General features: G+C 36.8%; 2 protein-coding genes across 9 annotated transcripts; one reads left to right on the forward strand and one right to left on the reverse strand.

Moving 5' to 3' along the window:
- Positions 1 to 464: 464 nt before the first annotated feature.
- On the forward strand, positions 465 to 3668 carry LOC118027956 (BTB/POZ domain-containing protein At3g05675). 4 transcript variants are annotated; one of them, XM_035031466.2, is made up of 3 exons: positions 465 to 583; positions 1512 to 1569; positions 2053 to 3668. In XM_035031466.2, exons 2-3 carry the CDS (start codon positions 1558 to 1560, stop codon positions 3349 to 3351), a joined length of 1311 nt encoding a protein of 436 aa, XP_034887357.1. In that variant the 5' UTR covers positions 465 to 583; positions 1512 to 1557; the 3' UTR covers positions 3352 to 3668. The 4 variants fall into 4 exon arrangements, with proteins under 4 accessions (XP_034887357.1, XP_034887360.1, XP_034887358.1 ...); XM_035031469.2 differs by having other exon boundaries at positions 512 to 591; XM_035031467.2 differs by lacking the exon at positions 465 to 583 and adding an exon at positions 616 to 936.
- An 885-nt stretch (positions 3669 to 4553) lies between these two features.
- Positions 4554 to 9316, reverse strand: LOC118027954 (BEL1-like homeodomain protein 1). 5 transcript variants are annotated; one of them, XM_035031462.2, is made up of 6 exons: positions 8977 to 9316; positions 7780 to 7883; positions 6816 to 7628; positions 6020 to 6393; positions 5799 to 5859; positions 4554 to 5717 (listed from the first exon to the last, which is right to left on the reverse strand). In XM_035031462.2, the coding sequence occupies exons 3-6, from the start codon at positions 7587 to 7589 to the stop codon at positions 4890 to 4892; spliced, it is 2037 nt and encodes a 678-aa protein (XP_034887353.1). In that variant the 5' UTR covers positions 7590 to 7628; positions 7780 to 7883; positions 8977 to 9316; the 3' UTR covers positions 4554 to 4889. The 5 variants fall into 5 exon arrangements, with proteins under 5 accessions (XP_034887353.1, XP_034887352.1, XP_034887350.1 ...); XM_035031461.2 differs by having other exon boundaries at positions 8937 to 9316; XM_035031459.2 differs by having other exon boundaries at positions 8781 to 9316.
- Between the last annotated feature and the right edge of the window lie 3241 nt (positions 9317 to 12557).

The following is a 12557-nucleotide window of genomic DNA, read 5'->3' on the forward strand; positions in this document are numbered from 1 at the left end:
AAACATTTTTTTTTTGAATAAATACAATTAAAAATAAAAAATAATTTTTTTTAGTGGAATCGAATCCAGTTTAATGCATTTGACTTTGGACCAGACCCAATTCAACCAGAAACAACCACTGTTCATATAAATAGGAGAAACATTCTCCACGATAAAAAGCAGCATTGTGCTACGTTTAGTGATCTTGTGTTTTAAACCTAGATAATGATGCGGCCTATTAACAGCGAATAAAAATTTATTCATTACCAAATATTTATTTTCTGTGATTTATTTCAAAAAGAGAAGCAACACATAAACAAACGGATAAATAAAAGAAAGGAAGACTAGATTTCCTGCTAGGTCGGGCTAATACCTCATCCATTATTAGCCAGATAGGCTCTTTCAAATCCGGCCCATAGAAATTTAGACCTAACTTTAAACAAAGGCTGACTTACTGGCAACCAAAAAAGGAAAACATTTTAAAAAAAAAAAGAAAAAAGAAAAAAAAAAAAAAACCAATGTGTTCTCGACAGATAGAGCAGAGGAAGGGAGAGCTTTCCCAGTTTATCTTTGAATGCGAAATCAAAAGAAAAGGAAATAAAAGGTTACGAGGTTATTTATTTATTTATTTATTTATTTTAACTTTTCTTTCTAATTCCGTTTAATTATATCTGCCTATCTATCTGCTACTTCACTATCTTCTGTTTAAATTTCCTTTTACCTTTGCTTTTGCTGCTTCTCGTTGGCATTTCCACTCCCACAAAATTTTAGCTTTTATTTCTTTCTTGTACAAGAATCAAGAATTTCACTTCTTTTTGTAAAATCTCCATTATCTAGAAGAGATTGTGCAACTCTTGCGTTTTCTTTCTTCATTCCTGTTGTTTCTTTACCTCAAGAGGTTGCTTATAGATGATGTCAACTTGGTGAAGTGGGTAGCTAGAGAAAATGAATTAAATTGTGGGTTTCAAAGTTGACGGTGAAATTGCATGCCTAATTAATATATGGGGCTGTTTCATTATGGCCTGTTTTTGTATAATTTTGTGGCTTTTTTAATCTTTAATCTCTTTAGATGAATAATGAGCAGCTATGGAACTAAATTTGTGAAACCTGTTCTTGTAAAGATGATCCTTTCATGTTTTTGTGTCAAGTTTGAATGATCTCGGATCAATTAAGCTTTAGACCGCCAAGCCGTTCTTATTTCTGTTATTTGGTTTTTAAATTGGTTAGGTGATACAATTCTTCTATTATTGAAAAGGATTGATGTATGTAACTTAGTTGAAAATGGTCGTAGAGTTCAACTAATCAAGTTTTAGACCATTTCAATCTGCAATTACTTCGAATTACTCGGGTTCTAATCTGGTAGTTTGGATCAATTAAGCATGTGATCTTAAAAGTGACAGCTAACTCAGTATATATAATTCTTAATAGCGTTTGATTAGTTTTGTATTTCTAATTATTGCTTTCAATATTACTATGTTCTTATAACTATGCACTTGCATTTTTTTCTCATTTAGATTCTCATTCGTTTGCAGGAGCCATAATGGGCAAAAAAAATACTTATAAGTGCTGATTGCTTTGATGGAATCTCCAGTAAGTTTTCTCACTTTGTCCGTCATAGTGATTTTCTTCATTTCAACATGCATGTCAATTCTTGATTCCGTTTAGCTGTTTATTCTTGATGAGAAAAAAAAAGAACCGATAATTCTTATTCCTTCCTTTGCTGGGAGAGGATCTTTCACTTTGCATGATTATTGAGTTTTGAGAGTACATAAGAGGCGAAGTCCAATGCTATGTGATTTTCTTTTGAGAGGTTGTGTGCCGACAATCTGAGTGAACCATGCTAATATTGTGTGGTTTTCTGTGTGTTGGTCTTGCCGTAGTTCAATGCTGCATGTAATCTTGCTGAATGATTGTAAATGATTTGTTTCTATTACGGCTATACAGGATTTCCCTTACAAGTATCGCGCATGTTTGAGAATTCTTGTGCCCTCAACAATTGCAGATTTTCCTTAGTTGCACAATGCATCTAACTCTGCTTATGGTTTTTCTTGATGCATTATTTCTTACATGAAGGAGCCAAGTAGGATTGGTGATCGTTCAACCAGTGATGTTGTTGTCCGACTCCGAACACAAGAAGGCCGAGATGATTGGTTTTATTGCCATTCTTTTATCTTGATAGAAAAGAGCAAATATTTTGGTGACCGCCTTTCTGAGAACTGGCCTACATGCCAGATCCTTGACTCACGGAACTGTGTTGAAGTTTACTGTGAAGAATCAGACTTTGATCTCCATGTCAATTTTCTACGACTTCTCTATGTTGTTATAGATGGTTCATTGGAAGACATATGGCATGGTGTGAAGAATGCCCTTGGCATTCTGCGTGTGGCTGTGGAACTTGGGTGCCCACAAATTGTTAATGCTTGTGCGAACTACTTGGAAGCAATGCCATGGGAAGAAGCTGAGGAGGATGAGATCCTAAAAATCATACCAGGCATGGGATCGAAAGCACAACCAATTCTTGCCCGTGTCCAACCAGTCAATCAGTCAGCTGTATTGAGAATTTTTCTGTCAGCTATTAAATTTGCCACATCATCACCTCCTTCACCCATGAATGATCTTAAAACTACTGCACAAGAGCAGCTCGAATACATGCTGACTGAAGATGATGATGCCCCTCTACTAACAGCTGATCAAGAGGTCAAATTTGAAGTAAAAGAATGTGTGAAGGGACTGTTCACCAGATTTAACAATATGCTAGAAGCTCTGTTATGTGAGCCTGTGGAATCAGCCAATGAGAAAGGGAAAATGCAATCTTTTCAATCATATCTATCAGATTTATCGTGGGCTTGTCAGATACTAAATAAGTTGGAAATCATGAAGGAATTTGTCAATAGTTGGGTAGGCGCATCAGATAAGATAGTTCTGGTTGTTGAGCAAGCTAGTTCGGTAGCTGAAATTATTGAGACAAAGTCGAAGGTTATAGAGGTGGCAGCAAAGGTTTTAGAAGCAATAGGATATGGTAACGTTATTCTGCCTACTGCAAAACGGTTTCACATGGTCAAGGTTTGGCTTCCGTTTGTGAGGGTTACCAAACCATTAATTGATTCTGCCACGACTAATGCCAAGGATGCTCCAGAACTTAAGATTGATAGTGAGCTATGGCAGTCCTTAGAATCCACATTTGTTTCTATGGTTCTTACACTGCCATCAGAAGACCAGGCAGAGATTTTGACAGAATGGTTAGGGAATGAGCATATTCACTATCCAGACTTCACTGAGGCATTTGAGGTGTGGTGTTACAGGTCCAAGGTTGCGAAGAGAAGATTAGCAGACATTTTGGGCAACCACGGTATGGCCAGTAGCACACTTTGACCATCTGTTTTTTCATCTTTTTGGTAAGAATAGTTACATCGTGCTTGATCATAAAGCATTTTCCTATCCTTTGCGAAGATCGGGGCTTGGTTTAGAAAGTGTTGTTGAAAAGAGGTTCCTAAACTGGATGCACTAACTTTTAGCTTCTTGTCCAAAAGTGATTGCATTCTAAGGTTTGTAAATGAAGTAATGTTTAGGCTTCTGTTTGATTGTAAATCCGTAATTGTGAATGTCTAGCGTAATCAAACTCGATAAATCTTCTGGGCTTGTGCTATCTTATTGTCCAATTTGCTCATGCCAATTTTCATTTGTTTACTAGATTATTTTCTAGTTAAAGTTCTTGTGCTTAATCAATTTTATTTTCTACTCTTAAGGAGAGGGAAATGGAAGTCCGCAGGGAATGCCTGGGTGAAGGGCAGCAAGCTTAATAAATACTTTTTACATCAACTTAACTAGATATGTTCATTAAGTGGATGTTTTTCCTTCTTAAAACAATGTCTTCAAGAGTTGTTGTTGAGTTGCAAAAACAATGACCAAGTAATATAATGCTATTCGCCTATTCCCTCCGTTGTACAGGGCAAGGAACTACCGACAGAACATGATACATGATACGAAAAAACCTTATCCATGGTGGTCAATTGTGGGCAGAGGTTAAGGTCATGAGGATATCAGTATCCTGGCCAAAGAGGCACTCCTTCAAAACAAAGAAATAAACATGGACAAATTTGCACTTTACGTCCTTCTTTTATCTATTTATATCCATTAAGCAATAGTTTCTTCACTTCTCTTCTTCTATTGAGCAATGATTCTGGACCGTCTGGATTGGTTATTTTTGCATTCGGTCTTGCACCTTTTGACTTTATTTTTCTACCCTAGTCTTTCTTCAGACTTTTCTTGAGCAGAGGACCTTTCTGGGTTCCTCATCTAGTCATCTAATTTCCCAGCATTCATGCATCAGAAAACTATATATTTTGTAACTATTGCTGACTTTTCTTTGAAAATGTTGTTTGAAGGGGACTTGTAATGTTTATGCTTCACCAAGCTCTCCCCTTATAGCACTGTGTGTGGATATAAAGGAGGTTTTCTTCCAATGTATCGTTTCTAGATCTTGATTTGAAGGGGAGAAAATTATCGTTGCTGATGTCTGCAGTCTCCCATTCTTTTTATCTTCGTTTCTTGCGTGTAGCTTGCAATCAAGTGGGTGTCACACTTCATACATACTTCTCTTTATTTGATGAAATAAACGATGACATCATGATTTCTCACAATCAATATACTACATTGGTATACCCCAATAACTAACTGTTATGACACCAATCCATCTATCCATCTTCAGAACTTACAAAAATAATATACAATCCTCAACCATATACTAAATCCTAAGCTGTCTTAGAACTCAATGGTTCTATGCCAAGTATAGACCTATACTAAGTAAATTTTCTTCTTTCTTTACACTACCATGCATCTTCCTAGTTCCTTAGCAATACATGGAACAGTGAAAAGAGATTCTGAAGCCTCGGCCTCTTTGTCCTAATGTATCAGGCCACAAAGTCTGGCAACAGTTGTGCTATGAACCTCTTTCGGTTCTGAATGTCAATGCTCTCGTATGCAGTTGAGGAGTGAGGCGTGGATGTGTTAAGGGCTCCGTACTCATTCGGTTCGCCGATCTCTACTCTTCTTCCCAGTTGAATGTTTTGGTTAGGAAGAAAAGTTTGATGAGTACCTGATAAGGAGAGGTTTTCACAATGGGGTAGCCCAAGAGTGAGAGAGACACCATTGCCAGAAAACCTTGGCGTGAACTGCTCTCCATCAAACCTCCCAATTTCCCCCATCGGGTATTGCCCAAAACCTCCAATGAAGTTGGTTTGGCCTCCCATGAATGAATAGCCATCCCTACTCTGCCTCTCATCGCCGAATTTCATAGAAACCTGCTCGTTGTTTGCCTCGCCAGGCTTGATATCCATGTTAATGGATGGCACACTAGTTGGGGATTGTATCAAATCATGGCTTCTTGGTTTCTTTGGGCTCCCTTGTGTGATCCCGTCTAATTCTGATGACCCCATAAAGGAAAATCCAGACTGGTTTCGGAGATGTCCTCCAACAGGAGATGTTGAAGATGTGGGTATTGAGATTGCAGAAGGAGCATCCGGTGAATTGTCCAAGGACTTGAAGCTTCTAGTTTGATTTCCGTTAACTGAACCTTTCTCTTGCAGAACTGACCTTGAAGCAGCATCTTCATTGTGTTCGCTCTTGCTTGTTTTGTCCTCTGATCCATTCTGTTCTTGTTCCTTAATTTCCTCCATGTACATTTCTTCTACCATTGGCTTCCAAAGTCGAACTCGAGCATTTATGAACCAATTAGACACCTGTATAATAACAAACACATAAATATAAGAATTTCCTCAACTGCGATAGGAATGCTGAGAAATGCAGGAGTTGGTTCATACCTGGCTCCTCGTGAGCCCTGTTTGTTTTGCGAGCATGTGTTTGTCTGAATCCTTGGGATAGCTGAAACATGAAAGGTTCACAAATCAGATATGAACAAAAACTAAAACCCAGGGATTTTTGTGGGATCATGAGAAACAACTATGATTATCTACATGAAAATAGTCATCAATAGGAAAGGGCCAAAAAAAAATGTTATTCTTAGAATTCTGATGGTGCTTACGGGTGGAGAAAGTGTTCGAAGAGCCAAGCACGGAGAACTGAAACTGATCTTTCAGGCAATCCTCTCTGGGGTCTCCAAGCATTGTGCTGGATCATTCCCAACTGCTGAAGTGCACGCTGTTGTCGAAGGTGATGATCGACAAATTTGAGCCTTGAACCTTCAATCTTTCCTCCTAAGCAATCCTCTTCACCTAAGCTTTTGTTTGCAGCTTTAATTTGACCTGTTATTGCATCTTTCAAGCACCTAAATTGCTTGGAGATTGTTTTCAATGCAAGGGCTGTGTATGTCTTTGCTGAACCAATTCCTGCTGCTTGCTCAAACGAGGAAATGACTATCTGCATCTGGTGATGATACTGCCTGTACCTCTGCTCCACCTGCAGATGATAAAAACAAAAATGAATAAAAATATCCCATTTATCTGCTGTAACAACAGGGTACATATTGAATTGAAAGCTCGAGACTCCCTCTGTTCCTATCTTGTGAAAATTGAAGTTCTAAATTTTAAGAGCATATAGCAAGAGTCCAAGAAGATGAGAGACTTGAAAACATTATTAGTTGAATACAACACCAGACCGAAATTCGGACTCGGTTTCCTTAGATGGGTTTCTTACAGTGATAGAGACCTAACTCAATCCCGAGTGATCTTAGCCAATATTTTTCGCAATACAAACAAGAACGTTCCAAGAAACTATCCTCAGTCTCTTTAAACGAACTTATCTAAACCTCACCAACACAAATGATCAACACACAAATTGAAAACAAAGCATAGTTGAACATATAAACTGCAAGTGCGTACCTCATCGAGCATGCTAATAAGCTTAGCCTTCTTCATCTGAATTTCCTGCCTCTCTGCAGTGGAAAGCTCCAGTCCGCGCTTCCCACTTGCTTCTCCTTCGCCAGACCCTTCTCCGGTTGATGACTCTCCAATCACCTTATTGCTATTATTACTACTGATCCCGTTACTCTTCTTTGACATTTCACTCTTGATTCCATTACTATTCACATTAACAACCTCATCAAGTAGCTCTTCAGTGGCCTTCAAGTACTTTGAGCTCAACAACACCCCTTGCATACCCGGTACCCCATTTGTCACACCCGAACCTGGTGACACCAACCCACCAGACACCCTTATATCTTCACCAGACACAGCTTGAGCCTGTGATCCAAAACCGCCTTGCTGTTGCGAGGAGAGGCTCAAAGACAGGCCTTGTTGGGCGCGTGGTGTTTCACGCGCAGTCGATGTAGAGTCAATTGGATTATAAAAATTGTAATGGACACGGGGAATAAGTCCATGCAAAGAAGAAGCCTCATGGGAGTTAGGGTCCAAAGGGATACCGACGAATTGTTGGGTGCTCGATGGCGCGTGGCCCGATAGGTGCGGTGGAGGAGAGAGGCTGTTGGCAGCAGCAGAAGCAGCGGCGTTAAGGAATACAAGGTTGTTGGATTGTGGTGGTGGAGGGGTTTCGGAGTATTGGACATAAGTAGGGTTCATAAGTACAAGAGTTTGAAGACCTTCCGCTGATGCAGCAGCTGCTTGGATTTCAGGATTCCCATGAAAGTATGTCGCCATCGGATTGGTTTTCTCGAAAAACTATGTTCAGTCTTGTATCTACACTTGAAAAGAGACTACGTTAGTTATCAGCCTTCACATCCAAATATCAAATCCAAAGACACGTACAGACATAAATCCACACCACCCCTCATCTTTCTACATGCAGACAACCCCATATATGTATAATTCAATGAGTTTTTTATGTTACCTTTATGAGAGTGGAATTTGTGATCAACCCATCAAAGAGGACGTGTTAGAAACAGATGGGATCGAGTTTTATAGAAACTGCGTTGATCTCTTCTTACTGTAAGCCTGTGAATCAAGAAGAGGATGCATGAGGAATCCAGAAAATATTGAAGTGTAGATCATCAAAGAATTTCTTGTGCGAATTCATTTGAACAAGATTTTAATAGTACGATCAAATCAAGATTTTAAAAGAATTCTTGTTTGTTAATGTTTATACGTTTCCATCTTCTACAGCTTGAATATCAACACAACACCTAGAAACAGAAGAAGAAAGAACTAGAAAAGAAGAGGGAAAGAGAGTGGATTAAGGAGAGGTGTTGTTTATATATATAGGGATAGAGAGAGAGAGAGAGAGATAGTGCAGAGATTGATAGAGAAAGAGAAAGAGAGAGATAGAATTGATTATAGTATTAGTTTTTATATAATTGGAACCTGTTGTGATGGAAATCTGAGTGTGCACGTGCTTCATGATCATCTGCACTTCAAGGGGAAAGAACAATTTTTCACTTACAATGACCTAAAGCCCATGAATTTTGAGAGAGAGAGAGAGAGAGAGAGGGAAGTATATACAGTTGAGGCTAAAATACATGAGATAAAGAAAGGGGAGGAGGACACTTCTATCTGTGTGTGTTTATATATACTTGAAAAACACAAAGGAGCGCGCACACACAGCCAACTGTTTCTTGTATGATCTATCTATGGATTTAACAGTCTCATCACTACTTGAGGGGAAAGACCTTTGTCAGACTCAAATCTCTGCAACTCCCTCTTTGAGAAGGAAAAGGAGTTGTAAAGAGAAAGATGGGGCTAAAAAGGCTAAGAGAAAGATACCCTTCTTTATTCACGCATATTATCCAAACATACAAGTATTTATGAGCCCCCATTTTATTCAAACAAAGGAAGAAAAATTTTAAAATTGAGCTAACAGGAAATCACTTGACTAGTTAATTCATGTGCTAGTACATATATATTGATTGTGATCTTTCTTGACTGGTGGTGGGGGTACTGTGCTGTGTAAGTATATCTTCTATATCATTAGAGGTTGTTATCTATGATCAGTTCTGCTGCACTTGAGGACTCCATACATATCTTTCTTATAGTATACTTGCAGAGACACACCTTCCTTCTCTCTCTCTTTTATGGCTTTTGAGTGAGGTACCTGCGAATAGATCAAAACAAGGGAACTTCTGTGATTTGACCTTCCCTTTTCATATCATTTGATGCCTTGGGCATCTTTGATGAGCCACAAAGAACCTTTTTCTTCTTATTTGGAGTGCGAGTCTGTGAGAAAGAGAAGGAGAGGAAGGTGTGTGTTGTGTATAAAAAGAGTGGAAAGAAAAACAATAAAAATTAAGATTTCATGTGAGGGTGTCGAAAGATAACACACAATCAGCTGAAAAACGAGAAAAACGTCTCCCTTCCAGGACCCAAAAGCTTGGTAAACGAAAAATATAAAGAAATGATGACGAGAACTGTATGTGGGAGGTGGAGGGGAGGGGTCCCTGTTTGATGAATTCAATAATAAAAATATCTCCTTGTCCTCTTCACGGTTTTTGTTTGTTTGTTTTCTTTATTTATTTTCTTATTTTTCATTTATTGGGTATATTTTTTGTGGTTGGATGACAGAGTTTGAAGATAAAGCAATTAAATCACCAAGGAACATAGAACCAACCACCACAGCACCTACTTTAATGTTCAAAAAAGTTTATATATACTCAGTTATCTAAAATCTTAAACCACCGTCTCTGTGTAAGGAATATGTGTATATCAAAAACTCATATATATCTACATCTATATATATTTATATATATATATATATAAAAAAAAAAAACATCAAAATATGAGAAATTCAATAGTGGAAGAATTCAAACGCATGCATTTGCATCGAGGTAGCCACAATACATGGGCCCTGTCTACCCATAGGATCTCACTGTTTTTCTTTTTCCTTCTGGGTGGGTAGAGCATCCAACCTGCTATCTAATTATTAAGAACAAATTAATTACTTGTTTCTTAATTATGGATGAATTTTCTTGTATTTGCTCCATACCCTTTTCTGTCTTCACTATTTTTCCCACTATTCTTCTTCGAGCAACACCTCTAGGGAGGGGGCCTCCAAACCACCCCCGTATTGGAAAATACAAAGCAAGGGGTCGATAGCTAGCTGTGTAGCTAGGTTTTTTAACAAGATAATGACTACAATAAATAAAGAAGAAAGGGTCCTCAGTGCAGGACCGGTTCATCAATTCTCAACAGCGATCTTTAGCTCTTGAATCTAGTCTGATATCTTAGATCAGAGAACAGTTCCATCACCATCAGAAACAATGATAACACAAGAATATGAGTTTTGTGAAGTCAATATACAGGACTAGTGTACAATCAAACAAGACTCATTCATGATGTTCATCAGGTAAACAATGTGTGTTGCAGGGCAATTAATGTATACATTATAGGGTTTCTTATAACGTGAAAGGAGATTTGTGTGATTGTCTTCAATTCCGAAGTCATCCTAGGATTCTCTAAAGAAAACCTTGTACGAACTTTACAATTTAGTTTCCCAGGCCCAACTCACTTCCAGTGGAAAGAAAAAAAGCTGCTGCAATATGAAGAGTGCTTTCTTAATCTCACCTATCTGAAGTACCTGTTTGGGCAGTCAGGGACACCTTGAATAACCAGAGGGTGGCAACTTCCATGGAAGATCAGGTCCCCCCAACGTCTATTGATGCTGCAAGGTAATTACTGTACATATGATAATATTTACTTCCTCTGAAGGTAATTAATATTTATGTCCCATGCGCGCGAGAGTCTTCATCATAATTAGGAGACCTCTTCAATTTGAAAGCCAAATAATTCAAATTGAGGATTGACAATGGAGGAAAGGAAATAAGTTTCTTGACAAAGTTTCCTTGGAGGCACCCTCCAAATTAAGTCACTTCATTGTACAAGAAATTATCAACTCCAAATAATGTGCCAATAATTGTCCACTGAGTATTTTTAATTAATAAAATATATATAGATTGTTCACCTGGTCATTTGACAGTTCAACTTTATTTATACTTTTGGATGTTAGTTTCTTTTGTCACACTATTATTAAATTGGAAAAAATAACTACTTAGTAAAAATCAAAAATCAAAAATCAAAAATCGACATTAATAATTTCATTGATAAATTACGATGTGAACTTTACTGATTGAAATTTTTCATGAAAAATTTCATCAGCATATAGTGAAGATTCCGTCGGTATTTTCTCATATCAATGGAATAAACGACGGAATACCAACATTGAAACTTTGTTCATCTAGGTATTCTATCCCGTTATCATTAGAAAATACCAACAAAATTGCCTACAAAATATTTTATCAGCATTGAAAAGAATATTTTGTCAGTGTTTTTGTTGCGTATGTTTTGTTTGTTATGATCCTTAAGCCAACAATTGCTCATCTATATAGAAAATTAATGGATTCTAATACAAATTTTGGATTTTAAATGACGATGATATAATTGGATTAAAACACCATCTATTCACTAACCAAGAACCAAATAACCTTAGATTTTAATCGCTATTTCTTATGTGCATTCTAAAGACATGAAAATTTTCAAAAGGAATAAACTATGTTATATTGAAATAAACTATTCTTCTTATATTAATGAAGTTCAAGCAAAAAGATATGCTAGGCTAAAGAAACAAGTAATGTTGCATTCTCTTTCAATCATTACCAGAAAATCACCAAATACAAACTGAAATACTAACGGGATCTTTTTATCAATATATTGCGATGATCTTTACCGACAAAATTTTCCATCTATGTATCCATTAATAAACACCGATAGAAAAATTTCTTTAGTATATACCAAGGGAATTGCAATAGAAAAATAAAGAATGAAAAAAAAAAAAGCCAAACAATATAATAATGGGTAACTTTTATAAACAACATTATCGACGGAATTAACTCAACAGTAAAATACGTCCATAAATATATCGATGAAAACTTTTCTCGATATATACCAAGAAAATTACAAATGGTACTACAATGGGATTTAACAATGGCAAATCGTATGGTGACATGATGTTTTTACCAACAAAATGATTGATAGAATTACCAATCAAATTATTTTGTCGGTAATGCCATTGTTAATATTTAATTTATGACTTGGTGATTGACCTTTCTTTTCCCCTTTTCCATTTCTCTTTCTTCCTTATGCATCCCTCCCTTACCCCAATCTCAACAAAACTCAACCTTTGGCCACCACAATACTTAATTTGTCAGCATTGATGACAACAATGAATAACTATGGGAGATGATGTATTTTAATTTCATGAGTTAGTTGATCCATATCAAGTTACTCTGTCTAATAACTTAGAAGAAATTTTAAATTTTCATATTGCCAAGAATATTATTTTTATGTTGACAATGAGAGGTTAAATGATGTTTTGAGATCCAGTAAACATACACAAGTCGATGAAGATGGTATCGATGAAATCAACGTAGAAGATTGCAATGGAGATGAGGATGAGTCAATTGACAAAGAAATAGACAATTCTGATTAACTTGCATAATACAAATGTGTAATGCCATAAATTATAATGTAATATTTATGGATGAAATTCACTTCACTTCAATGTAATGACAATAATATTAATTTATTATTGAATGAAAAGGAAATATTTATTTTATTATTATGGTGTGAACTGCTGTTATTGTGTCAAGTGTGCAATAGTTTTATTATTGAAAGGACATCCAT

This window comes from Populus alba, chromosome 6 (genome assembly GCF_005239225.2).
Source record: "Populus alba chromosome 6, ASM523922v2, whole genome shotgun sequence".
NCBI lineage: Eukaryota > Viridiplantae > Streptophyta > Magnoliopsida > Malpighiales > Salicaceae > Populus > Populus alba.